The 26,137-nt window shown below is 37.2% G+C and overlaps 1 protein-coding gene across 2 annotated transcripts in view; it reads right to left on the bottom strand.

Moving 5' to 3' along the window:
• The window catches only part of fbxl17 (F-box and leucine-rich repeat protein 17), a 303,931-nt gene that overhangs the window by 192,388 nt on the left and 85,406 nt on the right, over positions 1-26,137 (bottom strand). For both annotated transcript variants that reach the window (XM_038308067.1, XM_038308068.1), the window contains 2 exons: positions 14,629-14,736; positions 791-921 (listed from right to left, as the gene is read on the bottom strand). In XM_038308067.1, the coding sequence (XP_038163995.1) occupies positions 791-921; positions 14,629-14,736 (239 nt within the window). The remainder of the gene's footprint in view (positions 1-790; positions 922-14,628; positions 14,737-26,137) is intronic.

Raw genomic sequence — 26,137 nt, 5'->3', positions numbered from 1 at the left:
CACATACCAGGAAGCTTTAGAGCACTTCATGCTTCCTGCAGCTGACCAACTTTTTGGAGATGCAGATTTCATTTTCCAACAGGACTTGGCACCTGCACACAGTGCCAAAGCTACCAGTACCTGGTTGAAGGACCATGGTATCCCTGTTCTTAATTGGCCAGCAAACTCTCCTGACCTTAACCCCATAGAAAATCTATGGGGTATTGTGAAGAAGAAGATGCAATACACCAGACCCAACAATTCAGAAGAGCTAAAAGCCACTATTAGAGCAACCTGGGCTATCATAACACCTGAGCAGTGCCACAGACTGATCGACTCCATGCCACGCCGCATTGCTGCAGTAATACAGGCCAAAGGAGGCCCAACTAAATACTGAGTGCTGTACATGCTCATACTTTTCATGTTCATACTTTTCAGTTGGCCAACATTTCTATAAATCCTTTGTTTTTATTGGTCTTCAGTAATATTCTAATTTTCTGATATGATGAATTTGAGATTTTCATTTGTTGTCATTTGTAATCATCAAAATTAAACAAAATAAACATCTGAAATATATGAGTTTGTATGTAATGTATGAATATAATATACAAGTTTCACTTTTTAAATGGAATTACTGAAATCAATCTACTTTTTCATGATATTCTAATTTTATGACCAGCACCTGTATAAAGCCTTAAACCACAACAAACTATATTGAAGTGAATCAAATGAAAATTGAAGTGAACTAAATATGGTAAGTCTGTTTTATCATTTGGCCATTATAAAAAAAAAAAAAAAAAACTGCACCTACCTGTCATTGATGCTCCAGTTGAGGCACAGGTTTAGGGAGCTGAGCTTCCGACATTTCCTCACAACTTCCATCACTGTTTCGTTGTTCAGTTCCGAGATGTGCCGCAGATCCAGGACACTCAGGTTTTGCAGCTATAAAAGACGAGCAATACAATATTATAGATAAGCACTTCATCAAAAATTCTCTAAAACATTTATGGCAAATTGTTCTCTATGAAAATGTACATCATACCTTTCCTCTAGTAAACAACAGACCAGGCTGTTGCTATTTTTGACTGACTAGGGCTTTGTTAAAAAACAAAAAACTCAATTTCTGAATAAAATCTTAATAATTTCTAAAAATGTATTATCCACTGTCCTTACGTCTGCTAAAAATGTAAAAGTTAAAAGCTATAAGTTATTTCTGCTGCTAAATATTGATGTAATGCTTGTTCCAATGGTACGGTCCTGTAATTTAACTAATAGCTAAAAAGGTTTATGAGCCCAATATTTCAATTGGAGATTGAATTGGATCGGATAGAAAAGATCTGATTTTGAATCTCAAATCAAATTGAAATTTGATTCAATTTCCAGTCCTTCTACTGATGAAAGGTCTTCATTGCTGGTCCTCTGGGCCCATTAAGTACCACACAGGTTTTAGATGTACCTACGCCCAACCACACCTGGATCAATTGACTGCATTACCTCCTTAGCAGCCATCAAGTGTGTCTACTTGCTTTGATTTTGTTTTATTTTCCTATATTTTAATCATGTAGACTTTGCATTGTCTTTGTACTGAATTGTGTTATACAAATAAATTTGCCTTGCCTTGCCTTGCAGAGGCTTGGTAATCGTCCATCCAGTAAAGATAGGTGTGTGTAGGCAGAAAAGTTCTTAATACATGCAGGAAAGTGCATCTGGGGATCAGGAAGGAAGACCTCTGCTATAGAGGAAATCTAATAAAAGCATACAATCCTTACATTCTGATAGGCAAAATGAATATTCCTGATGTATCTGCAAGAATGAAATGAATCCATTTCTGTGTGCAGAGTAAATGTGTGTTCTACCACATGCTGCTGCAAATACAACAAAGCAAATACAGAACAAAACCAAACAAGCCTGATAAGTGCTACAGAATTGTTTGTTGTTCCCGTTTACCATTCTGCACCAGCGCGCCTGGTGTGAGGGGTTATTGGCCAATATGAGCATTCGCTTTTCATCTTCCTTTGATCCCTCCCACTTCCGATAATCCCACTTTCCCATCTGAATGCCTTATAAAGAAAGGTTTAGATTAATCCCCAAGTTAAAATCTCAATCTGCTGACACGACGTTCAACAAGCTTTCCTGCTCATAAAACTATCTGGAGGCTTTTAAAAAGACAACGCAGGTGTAAAGACACTGATGCAGATTCATAGCTTTTCAAGGGAAAGCCGCAAACACACAAATACAGGCTTATGCTCATACTTACACACACACACACTTACTCAAAGCATGCAAGATAAGAGGGGTATGATATTCAAGAAAGCCGCCAGGGAGGCATAAAGGTAAATGTCATGTCCAAGGCTAAAGAGAAAACAAGTTTACAGTTGGTGTTAAGATCACTGAGCCCTGTGGTTGTCTCCATAGGAATCACATATACCAACCAGCATGGAGACACATTGGGGGGACGCACAAGGACCGAGGCTCACTGTGTGAACTAAGCACACATGTAAACACTGCTCCCTGCCTCAATTGAGGTTAAAACATACAAGTTGCAAACAAACATGCAGGCCGCTGTGCTTTCCTAAAGGAAACGTCTTTTTTAAAAACTTGGAATAACAACCTTCTCTGTTTTTAGCGTCTCATTTGTTACTCCTCAAGTGAAAGTTAAATCCACACCTCCTGTTCTAAAATGTCTGCTCAGGAATAAAAAAAACATGAAATACAATTTTCATGCAGCACACGCTCACCTGCACTCTAATGATACATGTGGCAACACGACTGAAATAAACAAACGGCTTGTTTGTGCAAAGATTGGTGAAATGAATCCAGCTGTGATGATCAGGGAACGGCTAGAAAAATAGACAATTGTAACCAACGGCAAAAACTGCTTATTAGCAATCAATATGCTCAGAGACAATGAATGTTTGGACCAAAATGCACCAAATATAACAAATGCAGACAAACTGTCATGTGCCTCCGGAGTCACCACTGAGTCGAAGTGCTAAATTATTCATTCTGGGGCCTGAACAGGGCGGCACGCATGTGTGAACTCTCATTATTCATTTTGTTGGGACATAGACATGCTTACACATTCAGATAATGGCAGTTCAGCATCTTTGAAAGGACTGCAAAAATGAATGCTTAAGGTTTAGTGCATTTGTTAAAGGTTAATGTTATAACCCTACAAGTAGTCACAGGAACAGACTCACAGAAATGCGGTTTTAAGTTGATGATTTTAGTGTGTGTTTTTTTTTATCCAACCACTCACAGAAATAGTTTTCTTGTCCATTCAGTACTTGTGATGAGCCCTTAGTACATTTTCAAAGCCTCCCCATCAAAAGTAGTATTTGTTCTCAAAATCTTCAAAACTGCTTATCTCTGCTGAAAAAGAATTTTTACTACAGCCAATAGGTAGTGTTTCATTGATCTGGGTAACCAATAAGAAATCTGGCCAACCGGCGTGAGTTTTTATTGGCTGATTGTGTAGCTAGGTTGGAGGGAAAAAGAAAAAAGATGTCTGCAAAAAAAGGGGAATATGGCGGTGGGGCGGGGGGGCACTGATAAGGCTTAAGTTTGCAAAATTCATCTGAGAAAAATAGATGCAGGAAAATAACCATAATAATTTAAGAGTGCCTCTCAAAAAGAGAATGTTGTAAACATTCACTATAATTACAAATAGCCGTAAATTAGCTATTTGACACTTCCAGAAATTCTGCGAGTAAACGTGACTTTGATATTGTTTATATTTCCCAAAGTAAGAATGAATAGGATCTAAATAAAAAAAAAAAAAAAAAAAAAAAAAAAAAACTGAATGCCTATAAGAAGGAGCAGGAAGTATGGGATGGGTTAAAGCGGAGCAAAGGAGAAGAGTGAAAGAAAAGGAGAACAAGTGAGGGAAAAGCAAAGTAAGAGAGCGAAGAAGATTTGGGCAGGTTTTCTTTTCTCGTTGGCTGAGGTCTGTAACCAGGCAGAGTGTGTCTCTTTGCCTCTAAGTTGGCAGCTAAAGGGGGGTCATTATTCAAGCCGTTCATAAAACCAGTCAAACCTGCAGAATACAGCTGCTCTTGGACCAGCAGCGCTACTATTAGCACAGTAATATAATGAATACATGTTAACATGCAAAAAAAAAATACAATCACTCAAGTGTTCGAAATTAAATGTTTCTATTGCAACTAAGGATCACACACTGATCATATTAAATATAGCAGTAAAACATAAAGATTAAAAATATCATTATAAATATGTATTTAATACAATTTTAAGGTAATTCATCTTAAACTTTTATAAATATTATTCAAATTTATGTTATGCAATGATGATGCATCACTAAAAAGATAATACAATACTATTAGAGGACGTTAATCCTTTCAAAAAAACTGTTAAAGCAAATAAAAAATCTGAATGTGATAAAATAAATATGTACTTTATTTTGAAAATGTACTTTATTAAAGTAAAATGTCAAGAAAGAATATTGATAAATTACATCAAATGTGCCAAGATCTTATTTTTATCATCTTTAATACTTAAGGAGAAATTATATTAAAAAAGAAAATCGCCTTTTTCTGAATTTTTAACCTGGATGTAAATCCTAATATGAAGATAACCTCGATTATCTTTATTATTCAATCTAATCTTTTCAATGCGTAGTCAAAGACGGCAAAGATAAGCCAAAGGAAAACTCTTCACATTTGGCAGGGGTCAACAAATAAAGACATGTTCTTATCTCAAATATATGTTTAACAAAAACCTAAATGAAAGCAGTTCAGTCCTCAGAATAATAAAAGGTCTAAGAGCTGTTTTAGTCTCGACTTATTTGATTAACTAATATCTTTCAAGCACAGCAAAAGGATATACAATAAAAACAGAAAATGAGAAAAACACCTTCCTGTTTTAAAGAAAAGGCAGTCTGCAGCATTTGAAGATTTTTTAGAAGCTTTCCTTTTTATATTGTGTGTCACGCTGTATGCCCTTGGGAGTGCTCTGCCGTGCACTAGATTCTTAACTACCTGTGATATTACCACATGTATTTGCACAACACAAGGAGGTGGAGGTCTTGGAGGACCCCGTGCAAAGGATATGATGTCATCCGTTTGAGCGTTGGCACAACATAACATGATTTCATGGCTGTAAGTGTCCATCAGCATCAAAGTCTCAGGCTCACAGGGAGTTACATGGTTCTATAAAACCATGGACAGAGCTAGCATTGTTTTATTCATAAACACTGAACATGCTGGATTTGGAAAATATGAGCTGCTGCTTTATTGCTGCAGTAAAAATACGTCGATTTGAAGCTTTAGAATGTGAGTTTTGTCAGGACAAAAAAAAAAAAAAAAAACTCAGCTACTCTAGGGTCAGCTTACAGATCCTCAAAGGAGCAGCACATGTTTGCAAGTAAAAAAAAAAGAAAGAAATAGGGAGGACAGGCTCTTTAAGTAAGAGTACCAGCCTTGAGATTCTAAAATGAGAAAGGATGAGTAGAAACTAGTTTAGAGGATTTGAAGGAGCCAGATAAAAGTTTAGCCCACACCCTTTGAAGTGTATTTAAAGTCCACAGCAAGGAGTCAAAGTCACAAAGTGCCTTTGAGGTGTTTGCTCGGTTGTCCGTACGTGTTGGGGGACTGTGTGAATGAGACAGGATGAGGTGGGGGCAAACAGGAGGGACGAATGGCAGAGGTGATACTAGGTGAGCGTGAGTGCGCACTCATGCATGCTCAGCAGTCCCCAATAAAGAAAAGGAGAAAGCCAGACACTTCAGTCAGACAGGAGGGAAGTGTGTCATGACAACCCCCTTCTATGGAGCACTGCTCTCCAAGATCATACAAAAGAGCTTGCAAAAGCCTGCAAAGACAAAGGAAAGAAGTATTTTGATGGGAAATATTTATAATCTAGAAATTAAGATCTAGTTCACAAAAGATATTGGTCACATCTGACCTTAGTTATTAACAAAAAAACAAGACAAACTAGTCCACTATCAAAGTTATGAATAATAAGTGGAATGACAAATAAGGTACTGAATGCATGAAAAGAAGAAGCTGAAAAATTAGTCTTTAGAAAATGATCCTGCCTTTTACTAGTGAAAATTTATGAGTTGATTTATTCTGAACTGATGGCCTAAACAAAGGTTTTACATAATTAAATTATCACCCAGGAAGCATGTCTAAAAAGGTAAAAGAGAAGGCTTTCTAAAAACTTTAACCCGTTTGCTGCTAAAATGACAACTGGCGGCTATTTAAGATGCATCTCCAAACTCGGAGTGTTCTAGAGAGCACAGACCCAATGATCACTCAGCTAAACTTCTGTGAGAAAGGAGGTACATTATAGCTTATTGAAAAGTTTTCAGCAGAAGAGCAAGAAAAGTCAGGGGATACTCCTATCTTAATGTCTTTGAATAAAAAAAGGAGGTTTTCAAAACAGTCTGAGTCACACAGGTAGGGAAACATTCAACTCCTTCCAAAACAAAATGACAAAAATCACCCTATAGAACACCTGGAAAAAAAAAAAAGAAAACGTCTATTGAAATAACTAAGGATGAAAAGACGCCTCCAGAACCTTTACGATTTGAAGAAGACTTGTGCGGAAGCTTGGGTCGACTCTGGTTTCATGCAGGGGATATTTTATCCAATAAGGAGACAGCTTTAAGTTACCATGACCAAAATAGGCTCTTCTGTTAATGTCTGAATTAAATACGTTTCGGTCAGGTCTGAGATTTATCCCATGTGTCCTTCCACTTGATTACTCAGAACCTAAACCTACAGAATCCTTCATTTTGATTTCTCTGCAAGTGTGGATTATTTAGGTTGTTGTGGGTATCTGATTAGAATTAGGTGTTAATAAGTCCATTATTGTCTCCAGAGAGAGACAATGCTTCATAGTAGTGCACCGATCCGTATGGGTGTGTGTGTGTGTGTTCATACATGTAAGGTTAACTCCTCCCTCTGTCTATTCCATTGCTGATCTACTGTCTACCAGATATCTTTTCTATTTCTATTCCCCTTTTCTCTTTGTAATCCCCTTCACTCCCTAATCCTGCGTGTGCTGGTCTCGATAACAAACTGAGGTGATAGAGAGAGATGGTTTCTTCTTCGCCGCACTGAGCCAAACGCCATATAAAGCACACAGGAACCACTGCGACGGCACCGGGTGACAGTCACGGCACACTGACACTAGTTGGGCCAGTAATGAGACATGATATCCCCACCCTCCAGAGGTCAAAAAACCTCTCTTTCTGTGCCTGTCTCTGGGTTAAACGTCTTACAGCCAAATGAATTATTCTTCAATTACTCTTGCATGAGACGCACATCATCCTTAGGCTCTACTTTCCTCATTATATTCATAAATCCCCCAATCTCCCTCATACAGCAGTCAAGAAAATTATCACAATTGAGACTCATTTGGCGACCCCCACAACCCTATTACCTCTCTGCCTTCAAATCCCCTTTGCCGCCTCTCCCCTTTATCCCCCAGTCAACCCATTTGGAGACAACACGCATGTACACACGTCTGTAAAAAAAGAAAAAAAGTTAGATGGGACCATGAAAACACACACACAACCTTGCCTCTTGGTTGGCGTTGGGGGTTATCAGTTTGACACAGGTTACTGTGATTATGTATTTTCTGTGCTTCATTCAGGGGGTAGAGGAGATAAGGGACCAGCAGGCTGCAGCAGTCAGACACCACTTTCCCAACACAGGGTGGAAGCAGAAGAGTAGCTTTAGCGAAGGTGACAACCTTTCCGTTCATTGCAATAACAAAAAAAAAAGAGGAAACAAACCCATGCCAAACCTTCTTGTGTCATTTCCTCAAGTCATAGCCACAGCTTTATTTGATTGCAATTTTATCTGACGGACAAAAACATCAATTAATCAATCAAGCTTTATCCAAAGTGTGCTGTGTATACCCAAGTGAATAAAGTGCTGTGCAGGTCCATACATGAAAAAATAAAATCAGTAAATAGGAAATAAAATACAGCACCTACTGTAAAAGTACAACTAGTACAATTTGAGCAGTTAAAAAAAGCCATGGAAATAATTGCTATTAATAAAAACAAATGGATAAAACCAGCTTGATGTTTGCACTAGAATTAATAGTCGAACTAAAATATTACCCTTCAGAGGAGATTTAAACCAGAGAATTTGGTATCCTTAGGAGTGAGAGGAAAATAATTCTTCAGTTTGGGAGCAAAAGCACAGAAAACTTCGTCTCTTTGGTTTACGAGATCAGATGCAGGAAGATCAAAAGACAGCAGGTTCCCTCACTATACTACCAGAAACACTCTTGAGTAAAAGCTCTAAAAGTATATAAATGCATACCATATTTCACCATTATTTTATTTTTAAAAAGAAACCTAAAAGAGAATTTGCTTTGTGTGCTTCCATCACTTAAAATCCAAATAAAGTACAAAACTTTGGTTACATGACAGAATATGGAAATGTTGAAAAATTATAACTTCTTTAAAGACAATATATTGTTTTCATTGGTTCGGAGCCCAATTTGAACTCAGTGGGAACTAGCGAGCGTTGCACCATATACTGTACCGGGATAAATAGAGCATATGATGGTAGTTATGAAATTAAATATCTTCCCTGTCATGAACCAGACTGTTTTATATGCTCATAAACACACCAAGGGGGAAAGAAGTATTACCCGTAGTCCATTTCTGTCAAATTCATGGTGCATTAATCAAAGGTCTCAACTTTTCTCCCCAGAAGAACAACAAAACCACTGAAGCAGCACGACTGAATTAATCTACAAGGCCACAAATTAGGACCAGAAACATCCCAGTTCTGCACATCACAGAGACAACACAGCTATTACAGTATCCAAATATACCTTGTTTCATCTCTGACTCATTCTTCAACAGTCTCCCCATTTGTTATAACTTTGGCTCCTGTCCCGAGGGCAGGAACTTTCGCACAGACAGCAAAGCCCTTCTGCGGCCCAAAGTGTCTAAGGGCGGTGATAGGCTGATGTATGAGGAGGGGCATTATGGGTAGGCATGACAAGAGAAGGGGAAGCCATCAGTGGGACATCTAAAGCTGGAGGAATGAAGGCTCTCTGGCACAGAGAGCAGCTCTCAAACACTGCCTCTCTGATAGAGCCGACCTTGGGCTTAATCAGTAGCAGAGGAAAAGAGCAGCTTGACAGGAAGATGGAGGGACAGAAGGAGAGTGAGCATGTGTGTGAGAGAAAGACTACAAAACACAAACCACATGAGAAGTGGGGAAAGCCATGAATATGGAAAACAGAATAAAACAGTCACACCATGGGAAAGACAAACAGGTTGCAACACTTAGAATAAAAGTTACATCATAACTCCAGGGGTGTCCCTCATTTTTGCGAAACCACAGCGTGAAGACAGCCAGAGAATCTTATTAACATAGCTGGTAATATGGTGCCTATAGACATAAATCAATTATTTTACACACACCTGAAGCGCAGACTGAGAAAAGATTTTGAACCTTCAACACACCCCCTCATAAAACTGAATTAGAAATAACCACATTCCACCTCATCTGGTATAATATTACACAGTAATATACAGTTATCAGTTTGGAAGTTTTTATAAAAACATATATCTATAATAATTACCTTTACTGTCCCTGCTACTTTGCACATTACAACAAAACTTGTCTTCTGCTTTTATCCCATCCCTTGGGGAGCAGTGGGGTAACATGATGAAGCACCTGGGAACAATTCTGGGGCGTACGGTTTTTCACAGGGACACCAAATAGCGGTTTGTGGGATTCTAACCACAAAACTTACATCCCCCTCAGTTAAAAGAAGTAAAGAGATGTAGGAGACGGGGACATCCATGTTGGGCATCAAAAGGTAGTCCCACAGTCAAAGTTGTTGTCACCACCAAGAGGGTTAAAGAATTAAGAGGCTTAGATCCTGTGTCACTTCAGTTCAATTCAGTTTATTTATAAAGCACCAATTCACACCACATCTCAAGGCACTTTACAGAGCAGTCAAATTGATTTAAAGTTTCCTATCTAAGGAAAACCAGCAGATTGCATTGACTCATTGACTCAAAAGCAAGCCCTTACACCAAGCATACTTGTAGCGACAGTGGAGAGGAAAAACTCATTTTTAACAGGAAGAACCCTCCATCAGAAACCAGGCTCAGTGTGAGCGGCCATCTGCCGAAGCCGACTGAGGTTTAAGGAGACGAAAGCAGACATAGAGAATGAAGCAGATATAAATTGATAAAACCATGATGACTAGCCAACTGAACATTATTGGTGAGGACTAAAACATTAAAGAAAGCAGTACTAATGAAAACTGCAATTACAAGAAATGAAAAAATCATTGCAAATCCAGGGAAACTTAGGAGCAATAAAAGGAATGAAGCTGCTCAGCATCCAGTATTATTTATCAGTGAAAACCAAAAACTTTAACAAGCAACCAGTCTTTCAAAAGGTATTTTCTTTTATGTTTAGATGACTACCATGATTAAAACACTATTAATCAACTAAAAGTTCTGCTTTCCATCACATCACCCCAGTCCCAAAGGAGCTTCACTGAATTCCTATTCGCATCAGAATCCAGTTTAAGATCCTCCTATTTGCTTTCAAGGTCATCCATAATCTTGCTCCCCCATACCTCTCAGATCTCCTTCAGATTGCCATCCCCTCCCGTACCCTTAGATCTTCCCCTTCCATGCACCTTGTTGAGCCTCCTGCCCGACTCGTCACCGTGGGGAGCGGAGCCATTCTTCTTCCAAACCCTGGAATTCAATCCCACCTGATATTTGTAACACTGACACATGTCCAAATTGGTGTATATTGTTTGATATTTTGCATTTTAACTGTTTGTGAAAGGATTTTTCTTTCTAAATGAATCATAAATGTAAAAACTGATCATTTTCCAATCAATACATATTTATAATAATAAGGATTTTTCAAAATAATGATTTTTTTCCTCCGTTTAACAATTGTGTCATGGCAATAAAAGATTAATTCATCTGAAGTTCTTTCAGATCTTTACTTGGTGTCAATAAGTACTGAAGTCGCTGTTAATCATGTGTACTGTATATTATAGCACACATGTTTCTCAGCTTACCTCCTGAGACCTAGTGTCAAACCAGTAAGTCTTTTAGAACACCCACAAGGCCTCCCTTTAAGATGTTTTCCATCAATAAGGAAGTCTTGGGAAATAACAGACCTCACAAATACAACTATTATTTATGTTGAGAGCTCAGAGCCAACATGGAGCTTCAATCTTAAAACCAACCATAAATAAAAGTTTAAAGTAAAACCCTGACTCACACAGCCACAAAAAAACAAACATTTGCTCCTGAAATCTTCAATTTCTCTTTAAGCATTTAAAACTAAATGCTGTGTTTAATTAACAACTAGTAGGAAAAGTGTTACACAGCTTGTTCACTTGCTGAGCAAACAGAAAACAGTGTTTTGCGTTTTGCTCGAGCTACTAAGCAGAAGAAGATTTATATGCACAAACGTTGAGCTGTGATGCACGTCACAGAGACAGAGCATCGCTCCTATAAGACATTAAAACAGAGAACAAACCCTGCAAACTGGTCCCAACATGTCACCAGCTTCTACCTCCGGCCCTTTTCATTTAGTTTCCTCATATCTAGACTCAGTACAAATCAAATTTAAAAAACGGTTATAGGACAAACGCAAATAAAAGTAGATAGTCCATCTTTTTTTATTAACAAGTAGAAATTGAGAGGGTTGGAAAGATATAGAGTGTGATCAGGGAGGAAAAGAGGTAGGTAGGGAGAAGCACAATAATCAAACAAGAGAGGAGCGCCGCAGTCCGGGAAGTGCACAGAGGTCCGTGGAGTCATCAGAAATGCAACGATTTCTAAAAGCAAGAATATGATTTTTAAATCGACAGATGATGGGACCAGGTGGGAATCAACGAGAGCAGGAATCGACTCTCAAACAAGATAATTGCTGTCAGAAATTATAGAGTGATGGAAAAAGGAGGAGGTGGAATGACTGAGATGTGGGCTGAGAGAGGCGAACAGAAATGAATAACAGTGAAAAGTGATTAAGACCGAAGGCTGAACCTATGAACTTCTCTGTGCTTAGGTTTTAAATGCTTTCAGCTAAATATAATAGGAAGCTTTTCTCAACAGATTAAATCTAAAAGGAATGCATCTGGGGTGTCTTTAGCAAATGAGAAAAAAAAATCATGGATCAAATATACAAGGTTTTTGATTGGATGGATGGATGGATGGATGGATGGATGGATGGATGGATGGATGGATGGATGGATGGATGGATGGATGGATGGATGGATGGATGGATGGATGGATGGATGGATGGATGGATGGATGGATGGATGGATGGATGGATGGATGCCAGCTAACCAAGTAGATAATTTGATCCCTACTCCCTCTCTTTTACTCTATACTTCCTTATTTTTGGACTCTGCAAAAGTAGCTGCCACTACGTTAGTTAGCCTAATGTTTAAGTACAGAATTCTATTTTTTTTTTTTTTGCTTGGAAGGAATGAGAAGAGGTCGTCTACAGGCCTCAACCAACAAAGCAGGTTACCGTGTGATCCCAACACACAGAGCTCAGCTGAGTTGGGTCTTCTTCAAGAAGATTAAATAACTTTCACATTATGGAATTTTAAATACAGCAAGAGGTTCATATACGGAAAATAAGGTGCTTGTTTGGAATTAATAAATTAAATAATTAATTTTAAAAGTCCACCTATCTGAAGACATTAAAAACTAATCTGTACTATCTTATTGACTTGCAATATTTTTATGCAGATGTGATAAAACAGCAAAACAGGATTCTGCACATTTACATATTGCTATTTGAGAAAACGTATTTATTTGTAATCCATAACCTTTCATTATGCTTTAGGGAACTCTCTGTTCACTTCTAAGTATTTTTTTAAATGTCTGAAACAGATTTGAAGCTTGATTACCATTTAGAATTAAAATGATATAGTATTATACATTTAAACACCAGAATTTCCCCAGTGTGGGAACAATAAAAGGATTTTCTATATGAGGATATTTATCTAAGCTTTTAAATACAAGAAACAGTAGAAACATATTGTTTCTTTTCAGATCTACTGTTATGTATTCTAATTGACTGGGGATACATAAGCAATATTTCAGCTGCTTTGATGTTAATTTTTTCGTTGTTTTTTTTTTAAACTTAATTTAACTCATTTATTTTTTTTAGTCAGGGAATGAAACGATAAACTTTTTTTTTTTTTTTTTAAGAAATTAGAGCACCTTATGGTGCAAACAACATTTGGTTTGTTTAGTCTTTGGACTGTTGGAGATTAATAGAATAACTCTGGATAATCTAGAATGGTTTCTAGATTTGTATTTATCAAATACCCAGAAAACGTATTTTTTTACGTAAACATATCACCGGACAAACGTTTTTGTTTTTCCAACAATTCCTTTGGATAATTTTCCTCAACTCTACCATTTTAATGATGATTCAAAAATCCTGGACTTTAATGGAATAAATTGGGGAACTCAAGGTCAGTGCACAAAATGAAGAAAAACTAGTTAAACCCAAATGGATGATATGATCTATTTAGTTTCTGGCTTTGCATGTCGAAAGTATTCATAAATATTAGCAGAATTATGAGCTTCTTCTTCTGAACCTCTAAATGTTCACCTTGGCTAATGCTTCTATTAATAATAATGAGTGCGTAGATGTGTGCTTGTGTGTGTGTATGGGGGGGTTATGTCTAGGTACACGTGCCTGCGTCCACCTCCACGTATGCTAATGCTGTTATGACTGGCTGGCTTCATTACTGTCTGTCTACAACACCATGGCCAAGGTCAGCAGAGGCTGCAGAGATGATAGGGGCCGAAACTATGAGCAGAAATTAATCTGCTGTTTAATCTAATAATGCAGCACAGCATCGGGTGCCTCAGTCCTATTAACACAACTGTAATTGCATTTGAGGAGAAATGGGAGTATGCAAGTCCATTGAGGTGTGTGCACACTCAAGTGTACACCCAGGTACATCAAACACAAATCGAATTGTATTACTGAAGGACACACTGGTGCAAGACACACAAACACTCTAGATGGATTCCATGTTGGGAAAGGGAATTAAATGAGACCAAAACAAGGTGAGGGTTTTCCCTCTGAATTTACTTCAAGCAATCAAAACACCAGTGCGTGTGTGTCCGCATTTACAGTATATGGCATGGAACGGCTTTAAGCATGGAGCATTGCTCATTAACATGGTAATATCTAAACAGCGGGGTGTAGACGCAGCAACAGCGTATTATTAGGATTCATCTCATTAAGCTTTCATGAGATTTAAAAGTTAACACAAAATAACTTGAAAACTAAGTCTGAGATTTATAAAAAAACATAGCGTGGATGCCTGAATTCATTGCCTAAAAGTTAAATATACCCCCTGGAGACAACCTGCAGCAACGTGTAAGTAGGAGCTGGCCTGAAGTAAGCCGATTAGACGGAAATAAGAAAAACTTGGTCATGCAAGAACTTCTGGTGACATTTACTGAAATAAATAATTACAACGAAACAAGGAAGTTTATCTTTAACTGAGACTGCAGGAAGTACGCTATCTTCAAACTCTTATAAGTAAAGACACAAGGGGAGTTCTTAGATAAAGTGGACCTCTGCTGATAATTTAAGGTTAGTGTGATAATTCAGCTGGTTTGATACTCACCGCGGTGAGATGGATCACACCCTTAGAGGTCACGGGGCATCCCATGAAGCCCACAAACTGCAGCTCAGGACAGTGCTCTGCTACGGCCCGCACAGACTGATCGGTGACCTGACAAAGGAAAGAAAAGGGAAAGAAAGGGAAAAAAATTTAGAACACTTTTAAAAGTAGGAAACACTTTGAAAAAGGCTTCAAAGCACCAGATGGGAGGCATTTCACCCTTAATTCAGGTTGAATATGTTTGATTTATGATTGGGATTCAAATAAGATGGCCATTTCTGTTTTTTATTTACAATAACCAGCAACAACAATAATCGTCCTCCAAAATTATTCCTAGTTAATTTTCAGGGGAACGTTTAAGGTCAATTTCCATCTCTGCCAGTGTGCCCCAACTTCATTAACATCTGTGCTATTTTTATGCTCATTTGGCTTTGAATCCAGCCGATGCTTTCCTTGACCTTGGTACCTGTAGAAAAAAATATGAGATAGATTTCTAGAAAATTAGAGACAAACAGACAGACAGACCTTATTGAACAAATACATGTTTTATTGCATTTAAGTATTTAAATATACCCTGGCGATATAACTGATCTTTAGTTCATGACTTTATATCACATAACAGTTCCATTACATGTCATTCTAATCCAAGTTTAAAGCAATCATTTTTTTTTTCATATTTTCACAGATTAAATAAATAAAAAATAATTAAAACTTTGAGTACGGGCATGTTGTAATTGTCCCTTTTAGCAATGTAATCATAGTTCTTTCTTCTAGACTATGACAGGAATATAGGAAGTTAGTTTCAATCATCATTTTAAAGCAGTATAGGATTCCTATGATGAGTGAGACAGAGATGCATGGTTAGTGCACATATCCCATGGTAGAAATCAGTAAAAGCAAAACATTGCAAAAAAAACTCCAGACTTGACCCCCAGATCTTTATCCAAGAGCAAACCATTTAAAAGAGATGTACTTAGAGTACTGTTTGGTCTCAAGTACTTCTGATTTAATTTAAAGAGAAATAATCAGAAAAACAAATGTTGAGTATCATTTTCACCATATTTTGTTTTTTTTGTTTGCTTTTTTTTAAAGAATTTTGCACATTATTTCCTATTGTTAGGTTTTTATTGCAGTTTGTACCAGTTGATCTATATAATATAATAATTAAGGTAAATGCTAAACTGTCAATAAATGATAGATGACCGCCTGATTTTCTTTCAATATATTAGTAGTGCAATCCCTTTTCTGTTTCTGTCCTAGAAAATAAAACTAGTGGGTTCTTTTTTTTCCTCCACTCTCAGTAGAATATTCTATAAGTGAATCAAATGTGTATAAGATGGCAATAATTAATTGTCTCTTAACAGTTGCAGCTAAATCTGCATCCCTGTAATCATTTTGGAGCTTTTTTCAATTGGACTTTTTAACTCTGATCTGCTTCAGTGGCTTTTTAGGAAACCACTGAAGCAGATACAGAAAAAAAATCAGATGAAAAACAACTAAAACTGCAGGAGCAGGCCATAGCAAAAGGCCGACATTACCCCAACACATAAGGGAAAAGTGGGTTCAAATTATTAAATACTTGTGATAAATATAAATCATACATTCTATGTGAAGGTGGTTTACTGTATGTGTGACACCAATGGCTGTTGATGTCAAAATCTACATAGAACAAAGAACATTTTGGAGGCACATCTAGTGGTTAAATGCCTGTTGAACACTTAACACCTGAAGGTTGTTGCTTTTGTGGTCTTCATGATTTTCTTTATATGTTCAACTGCAAAAACACATATTGTATTATTTTATGTATCTGGAACTATATTCAACTGGTAAAATCTGCAGGTTTAAGTCTGCTTAGAAATATAGTGAAAGTCTTTCTGTTTATTTTTCCACATAAACCTACATATAATCCACTGAGTTTAGGGTTTGTTGTGTTTACTACAAGCTGAAATGACACAGTGACCCACAGTTTCTTTAAAGAGTTCAGGGATCTAGTAAAGACAGAGCAAGGCACAGCAGACAAGTACTGAAACCACTCATCATCCAATATCATCTCACATTATAAGGGAGCAAGAGGCAGCCAGGAGGTCAAATGTGTTAAATGAGAACAGAAGTTTCTGTCCATGAGGGCAGGAAATGAAGAACAGAGACACTTGCATGAGGTTTTGTATGAATTCAATTAAGAAAATTGACCATTTAAGTCTTTATACAGCATACAACTGCAAAAAGAGAATGTCTTGCATGACAATATTGGAACAACACATTAAACCATCCTTTTACTTATTGCATCATCCGTAGCTATTGCTCTATTTGTTCAGTCTTTGTTTTTTCACGCAGAGACCAGAGGTGATCGACTAAAGCTAAACTTTGGATTTAAATGAAGAGATTAAAAGGAGGCATAAAATATAGACGGCAATTGTTTACATCAGGTAGATGAATATTTTGTTTTCAGTCATCAGTTGTAAACTAACAGTTAAAAATGGATCAGAGATCCACAAAAAAACACCAGTTTCTTTATACGGACACAGAATTGTTTTTGTTGTATTGTTAATATTCTCTTAAAATGTAGTGGAGGATGTCATTTTTCTAGGTGGATCATCTAAATTATTAGTCCTCCTAACTTTCAATCACTCCGGTGATATGTTTAGGTAAAGACGTCCTACATGCTCGTTCCAATTTTCACTTACCGGTGGTGAGTCTGACATAGAAGAAAAATTGCAAATCTTCTTTTGGAAAGTAAGCTTGTATGAGTGACAGCAACTGTTAAACAGAACGTGCACGAGGAGAAACGGCCTCCTGCATGCTCTTGCAAGAGTTTAATAGGTACAGGGTTGTGCATGTGCATTTTTTTTTTTTTATGGAGAGGGTCTGTCTTTTAAAAACAATAGGAAGAGATGTGGACAAAGTTCTGCTAACCTTTTAAAAAGTGAAGGTATCCATCTATGGGGGTGTTATGGCACAATTTCATACCAGAATCAGCTTTAGTAAAGAATAAATGAGACAAATGTACTTCTTTAGAGATCCTAAATAAATATGTTTTGTAGAACAACAGATGGTAGAACAACAGATGAATAAAGTATGTGCTTTATTAATTTAACATAATCATTATTTGTCTATATTTCAGTTGTTTCATTTTGGTTTTCCTGACCCCAAAGCTTTAGATTTAAGCACACCTTTCCCTCCATCTACTGTTTGCTCATTCTTAATTTTTCTTTCTTCCTGTATCGCAGCCTGGCTCCTGCCCTCCCAGCCTACCTTAAAGGTTACTGAGTCGAGGTAGAGGAAGATGAAAAACCCTGGGAGACGGTGAGGTAGAGAGAAATCACAAAAAGAAAGAACAAGGTGTCCATTTATCTTTCACCAAGTCACAGGATGGCTTATCAGGGTAAAACACCTCCTATGAAGCTCAAAGCTTTGTCTCTCACCTTATCTGCAACAAGCCAAAGTGCTTGCAAAGAGCAAAATGCCTCATAAAGGAATGTGAGTGCAAAGTCTTAGCAGTCATAAGAGACAAGCAGAATAAGCTGTGAAGTAATAATGGAAAAAACGCAAACCAAAAGATGAAGCCAGTATAGATACAATGAAGAACCTATAGACAGAAAGGTTGTGGAAAAAATATATCCGTGTCATGTTTTCTATTATTTAAGCAATGTTTCTAAGTGTGTAATTAGAAAATAACAATCCTGATGTATTTTCATGAATATTTATAGAACAATAACAGTTTGTATAATTAGCATTTAAAGTAAATAAATCGGTTGTATTTAAACATTCTGTTCATATTTGTCATTTATTTTTTTTTTAGCTTAAATTAAGTAATACTTTATGTGTATGCCACAATCCATGAAACATCTTCATGCTGCGTCTTTTCTCTTGACTTATGTTTGTCCTGTTCTGCATGGATGTAAGCTGGAGGTTTATGAAATGATGACGAAAACTTAAAATAAGTAACTAGCTACTGAAAAAAATAAGCTTTTGATCATCTATGTTTGTATACTCCATCTGGCTGTATATAATGAGCCTGGCTAAACGGGAGTTTTTCCGTCTACTGCTGCAACAAGCATGCTCAGTATGAGAGATTGCTGCAGGTTCAATAAAAGCAACTGTTCTCTGTCACTATAGGTTCATCCAAGGAGAGCGCTTGCTGAAAAATCAATACCTCCATACAATACTGGATTCCCTTATGTAGAAAACAGCCTAGAGATGCACAACTCCGATACCAGAATTAATATCTGTGATTTCATATGATATATCTTTATATATCTTATTTATTTATAAATAACACAATTACATTTATATCTGTGTTCATTTGTTTAAATAAAACTATGTGAGCCTTCACTCACATGGCAAGAAAAATTATTCATTCTATCAATAGTTTAATCGGATAGGTATCGGATATTGGCCGATACACTCAGCCGAGGTATCGGATTGGATCGGAAAAAATGGAATGCCGCAAATCTAAAACAACTTAAGCGATGTCAATATGAAGTGAACTTGATTTATTTGTTAACTGGAATGTATGTCGCTGACCTGAAATCTGGCTGTATGATTTTGCTGAATTGTCTTATATTGCAAACCACCTTAAGAGACCCTATCATGTTAACTGGTGCTATATAGATAAACTGAATTAGAGCAAAGTGTCATACTTTCTAACTACATTTTATTAAATATTTGGCCAGCTGGCTTCTCTGACAGCCCTCAGTGTCCACAACTATTTTGCACCAGTGGTAGTTGAGATGAGAAAGTCCAATTTTCTCCAACATATATATTTATGTTTATATTAGTGCTGTCAATCGATTAAATTTTTTTAATCGCGATTAATCGCATCAATGCCTGAGTTAACTCGCGATTAATCGCATTTTAATCTCAAATTTTTTTTCTGATTGAAAATCATTTAAATACTCTCGATGACATACAAAAAATACATACAGGCTAGGTTTGTGCCAATGTTCTTTTTTTTAAATGAGAACAGGTCACAGATACTGATTTATGCCATAGAAACATATGGCAAGAAGATGGCATGTAGCAAAAAATAACAAATATGTAGCCAAAAAAAGGCCCTGAAAACAGGCTGATGTAAAAGACAGTCTTTACAGTTAATACAGTCTTTTGAACAAAGACAAGCATTTTACCCTACTGCTATAAAATGTAGTACAGTTAACATTAGATGTTAATTAACCAAGATAATAATGAACAATTTTCAATCAATACATCAAAATCAATAGACCGACATCACTAGATGGAGGTAGTCTATGCTCTAGAAAGTTACTTTTCAGCCTCTTAACAAAAATGAGAACACACACACAAGCACCCACACACACACCCACCCACCCACACACAGACACACCCACCCACACACACACACGATACCGACCTGTGACAGCAAGAGTGCCGTAGCAGATTCCATTTCACCTCAGTAATCTGTTTTCTCAGCGTATTTCAGGTTGCTACTAGTTACCAGACACTCAACTTGTTTGTTGGTGGTGGGGCTTAAAGAAAAGGCACTAGCGTCACCCAGTGTAGGAGCGTCTTTTTTCCTTGAGGAGCTCCGCTCTGGAAGCCTATGAGAAATGCATAGACTGGGGGAAAATAGCCCCGCCTTCTCGCAGGCTGCAGCGGGATGTACTTGGAAAATTTTACCATAAAACCACATAGCGTTAATCTCACGTTAAAAAAAATTATCGCCGTTAAAATGGCCTCGCGTTAACGCGATAACGCGATAATTTTGACAGCACTAGTTTATATATATATATATATATATATATATATATATATATATATATATATATATATATATAAACATAAAGGTTATCTCTGCTTAGTAAGATAAATGATCCTGCTAACCATAGCTTGTGTCTAAATTTCTGGTTTCAGGTTCTTTCAAACTTCAACAGAATGCAGGTTTTTGAACGATCAATACCTGGACAAACCTACAGTCAGGATGCACGACTCTCCCTAACACAGCTTCCTGCAGTTAAAAAAAATTACCCCAAGATAAATCCCCTGTTTTAAGACAATAGTAAATATGTATCCAGATCCACAGATCCAGGTGGGAATCTAGGAATATGTCATAAAATTAATTCTCTTTTTTTGGGTCTAACACTAAACTAAACAGTTGGCAGGTGAAGAAAGGTGGCCAGAATTTCCCCAACATGGCCTCTGCCAAAAAAAACCATCACGAAAAACATTTTCAGTTGAAATACCAACCAAATCGAGAAGGCTGAACGCCATCAAAAATTAAAACCTTGTGTGAGAGAGGCAAAGGAAAAACTCCAGACCAAAACCCCCAGACTTTATTTTACATTAGTGTTTGTGTTGCAGAGCTGTGGGTACCAAGTGTCTGAGAGTAGAGGAAAGAAATAGAAAGGAATAAGTGAAAAAGAGTTGGTTAAACATCTAGAGTAACTCCCAGCAGGTGAGGAAGGAGACATGGGAGAAAAAAAAAGTAAAATCCCAGCAGAGCAGAACAGGCCAGGAGAGCGTGTTCCATATCAAATGAAGTTTGTGCACGTGTGAGCCTCAGTGTGTACGTGAAAAGGACCATATGGTTCTGTAACTAAGATTTGTCTCCAGCCCACAAACACAAAAATCCGTCCCAATTTTAGCTTGCGTTACCCCCTCCACTTTCTCCTCTATCAACCTTTCATGGACTTTGATTTAAAAACATGAAAAGAGTGATGGGATGGCTTTGGAGAAGTGGCTAGCCAAGAGAGGCCTTACAGCCTTTTAGAAGGGATCTAGTTTAATGGTCTCTGGATGAAGGAGGTAAGAAAAGCAGAAAAAAAACAACAGCAAGCTGGAATGGTGGAAACGCTGCAGTCATAAAGATAGTCTCGGTGTGTGTGTGTGTGTGTGTGTGTGTGTGTGTGTGTGTGTGTGTGTGTGTGTGTGTGTGTGTGTGTGTGTGTGTGTGTGTGTGTGTGTGTGTGTGTGTGTGCTTTAAAGAGCTGGGGGGTAATTGTTCAGAGTGCTGTGGCAGCGAAAAGAGTCGGTGCTTTACATGAGTGTGTGGTTTTTGTCTGGTTGGTCTGTTTGTTCAAAACGCTGGGACAGCACCTCAGGGCCACTTCCCATCCAATATGGGCATTTAAGCTTGTCAATATTGTCTATCATACGACTCGTTTACTCTATCAAATGCTAAAGCAGGAGATGGGCACATACAGCAAATCTGCTCTAGTCCTTTATCACTTTATTCTATGGTTTGTCAATTTAAAACAACCCAGCCACTACTGACCAACAGAACTATGTTTATATTTTAATTCATGGCATTTATTCTTTTGTTTTATTTCTTTCTTCTCTTATGTACAGGTTGGAAAATATCTGTATTTAAGAAGAACATCTTAATTTTAAAATTATTTCATAAATATTGATATAACATGTAATTGTAGATCCCTGACATCCTACCAGCATCGATCAACAAAAGCAGATGTGATGTTTCTGTGCTGGCCAGCCAGAGTTAGAAAAGGATAATTGAGGCTCAATAGCAGCAGTTGATTTATTTTAATGATTAAACTAAAGATAATTTATTAAGCTGATATAATAAGGATAATTTCATGGAAAAAAAACTGATGCAAATTAGGTGACTGATACTCCAGAGCTCAGTCTAATAAGTGGAAGCAGAAGATTTTCTACCTAATTGGCTTTCAACAGTTATCTTCAACTTCATTAAATAGTATCCCCTGATAGAAACATTATCATTCTTATGTTAACAAACCGCTGAATCATATTCTATTGTATTAATGATATCAGGTAAACAATGCAAAGATAAATAGCTTAGAGAAAGACTAAGATATTTAATAGAAAATAGACAGCTGGAGGAAAAAAAAATAAAGACCACAAAGACAGAGAGAGACATTTATGGCTACACATGTGTAGCCTCGCAGCATATGACATATCAGGAGGTTTTAGTCTGAATATTAAAATAAAACTCTATGGAAGAGAAATTAAAGGCTAGATTTGATATTTTTAACTACTTCTCAGATATTATCAACCAGTGTTGGAAACGTCACCTGAAATAGTAGGTAGTTATAGTTACTAGTTACGTCCCCCAAAACTATTGAATTAAGGTAACTAGTTACTAGGAAGAGTAACTAAGCAGTTACTTTTTGAAATCTAAAATCTAAATGAACGTGAAAGACTTTTCTGCCAACAAAATGTTTAAAACAACTGGGAGATAAATAATTAAATACAGAATGTTTAATATTAATGAACAAATTATATAAATAACTCATTAAAAAGACTTCATATCCAAAAACAGATACTGATCTTCCCATTTTTTGTGTGTTGTGGCATAAAGAAAAAGAAACTCAATTTCTAGTTATTAATATTAATGTTTAGTGTTTATATTAAAAGAACAATAAAGCAAATTAGATGTTTAAGAATTTGATATTTATGCACAGCAGGATTAACTCGGCAAAAAAGTTTGTACTATTTGTGAATTGAGCCTCAAAATTATTAAAATTTGCTTCAAAATAAGATTTCTTCTTTTCTTTTAGTCCCATCTCTGTTCTGTGTGAATTTTGAAGAGGTTAAATATCTAACACGTGCTGCTTCTAAAATATCTCACGTTAAAATGCAGTTTCAGCCTCCAGACACATCTAAGTCCGAATTTATGGTTTCCATCCGTAAAAGGTATTTCTAATATGTTATGAAATTCATATTTATATATCACTCCAGCATAAAAAGGCCTTTATTCTACACAAGGTTAATCTTGTCACAGAGGACCAGTGGGTAGTGGTGAGGAGCACCTTGGCTGAAATTTGAACCCAGCACCTTTTTCTGCAGGACAACAGAGCTAAAATCGACCGAAATGCAGCTTGTCATTAAAAAAATCATAAACCAGTTTTAGGTCAAACACACCATAATCAAACAAATATTCATGTTTAGCAAACAAAATGCATAAAAACAAAGACAAACACAGATCAACTCCAATTTTAAAGGTTGAAATATCTCCAAAAATCCATAAGAACTACTGATGAAAACAGCTTTAAGAGATTTCTTACTTTACATGAGCCAGTGGAATAAGGTGATAATGCAAGTACTCTGAACCCAACAATTTAAGAGTGCTGGGTCAAACAAAAAGTCAAATTGTGCTTTCTTTTATTTTGTTTTCGTAACTGCAGAATCCTTGCAACGGGAGAAATAAGCTGGAATCAGAGAGGGTCAGAACATCCTTATGTAAGGTGTTTAAGTAGATTCAAAAGTAGCTAAAACATTTCTTTTAACGTTTTATGAAAGTAAAGCCCAATTTTAAATTATATAGACTTAGACTTCCTTTATTGTCATTGCACAAAAAACAGAGGGTGAATCTTGACAACGAAATGTTGACTACTTGGCTACCAGTGTAACAGAGCTAAGACCTTATTCCTGCACAATAAATATGTTTTCTAACACATATGGTATATATGCTGTTGCACAGTGAAGCATTTATTGGTATTTTTGCCATACAAAAATATTCTATGGAATATCTATTATATAAATACTAAATTCTATTCAAGGCATTGGGTTTGACCTACACTGGACTCTTTCTCCATGCAATATAGGTGATCTACCGGTTACTTTAGATTCCATGACTTTTGAAATAATGTCTTTCTCCAAAGTTGTCATCTGAATCAGTTTTTTTTGTATGGTTGTTTATCATCTTTATCTATGATGGACTTGCATACTGTCAAAGGGCTACCTGATCTTTTATCTAATTATTGCTGGATGTTGAGACCAGTATCTTATTTACCATTTTTCTACAGTTCAAGTTGTTCAAACAGTACAAAACACCAATCAAAAGCCAGTTGATATATTTTTTTTATGAAGGCATTCTGTTCCTGGAGTGCAGTTGTGGAGCTTTACAATGTTACCCATAAACAGGGACACCAACTGCAGGCCTGCGAGGTACAAATTGAGGTGGGATGATTTTCATCAAAGTTCTGTTCCTTCCACAGTAATCGTTTTCTCCATAAATACTCTCAAGGGGGTGATACTGCAGTGGGCTCATCACAAACAGACCTAAATGTACACTCATAAAGCCATGCACACACACCCACTACAGTGTGGGTCTCTTTTTAAAGAGCTCAGATGGGTTGTATTGATACAGAGGACTGGTGATCTGGCAAAAATCTAAATGAATACTTATCATGCTCTCTAATATCCAATGCCTGGAGACAAAAACAATATGGAAAGCCATAACGTTTTACAGCAGCTAAGGAGAGTCTCTTTACTGTGCTGACGAGCAGAAGCTCTTTGCAGAGTGCAGGGAGCTCCTCCTAAAGCACATCCGCATTTACATCCGCAAATAAAAATATGTGCATGATTTTTCCCCGTGCAGACATCAAAGCAATTACTCAGGGCGACAGACATTTGCAGCGTGTAAGTTGAGGCGCAACTGCACCGTTGAGTCTAGACAGATGCAAGGTTCCTGCTATCCAGTTGTCCAGTGTGATGTTTTCCTTGGCTAAAGACAGGAAGCAGACATATTTATGAGACATGATGAGATGGGAACACAAGATGGACCACAGTTAGAAACAGAAGAGTGGCAGAACAACAGAGGAGAATGGAGAGAAAGTAGAGGAGGAATGACAGATTAGCAGGCTTATCGGGTTGATGTAACGTCAGTTCAAGTCTTCAGTATTGGAAGCTTGGCTGTTTCTTTTATGCCAAAAAAATCTGACTGAAAATATGTGTAACAGACAGGCAGTCAAGAAAGAATAGAAAGATGGAGAGGTGTGATGACAGGCCAAACAAGCAGTGTGTGTGTGGGTGGGGCTAGTGTTTGTGGGTGAACATGTGAGCATGAGAGCAATCCGATCTTATTAAAGAGCTGTCGGGATGAAGGGCTGGGATGAGAGTCTTGAATCGCCCCGTCTAATCAATCAGTCTAATTAAGCGAGCTTTATGAACACAGGGCTGAGCTGAGAAAGAATCCGCCGGCACGCAGATTAATAATGATTACTGAATTCACTGCAACACATTCTATTAACAGTCCGTCGTTATGCCTGTCCAGCAGGTTTGCTCAGGGAGTCGCTTTGTCGGCTGTTTCAGGTAATCCTCAGAAAGATCAGAGATATTGCTTCACAAGTTCTTATGTGGCATATCCTCATGCCCTTTTTTTTTTTTCTTTTTGACATTTTATACAGTTTATTTTAGAAGGTGGCAAATTATGTGCCTGGAGACGTGGCCTTTTATAGATGGACTTGTTGGTAGGATTCAAACCATTGTTCTGTGAAGTTTACCCAAGAGTGTTTGTAGTGAATATGTTGAAGTGATGCCTGATTATTCTCCTTCAGGTTCTCTAGGTAGAGAGCTGAATTCAGGCTACCATCAATTACGGTGTTATGGCCCGAGGCCGTTTGGGTTGTATAATGCAGTGCAGTTTAAGGACTGGGATTAGCTGTTCCCAGCTGTGGAGCTGCACGTCTTGCCTGGGTCTCTTGATCTCTTGCGATTTCTCCAAATGGACATCTATCTGTAAACTGACAGTACTGTTCCTCTCCTGTTCATCCATTCACAGAATAGGTCAATTTATTTA

This window comes from Cyprinodon tularosa, unplaced genomic scaffold, assembly GCF_016077235.1.
Source record: "Cyprinodon tularosa strain WSP-4 unplaced genomic scaffold, ASM1607723v1 ctg63, whole genome shotgun sequence".
In the NCBI taxonomy this organism is placed as follows: domain Eukaryota; kingdom Metazoa; phylum Chordata; class Actinopteri; order Cyprinodontiformes; family Cyprinodontidae; genus Cyprinodon; species Cyprinodon tularosa.
The sequence above is the reverse complement of the archived record's forward strand: the minus strand, read 5'-3'. Positions and strand labels throughout refer to the sequence as shown.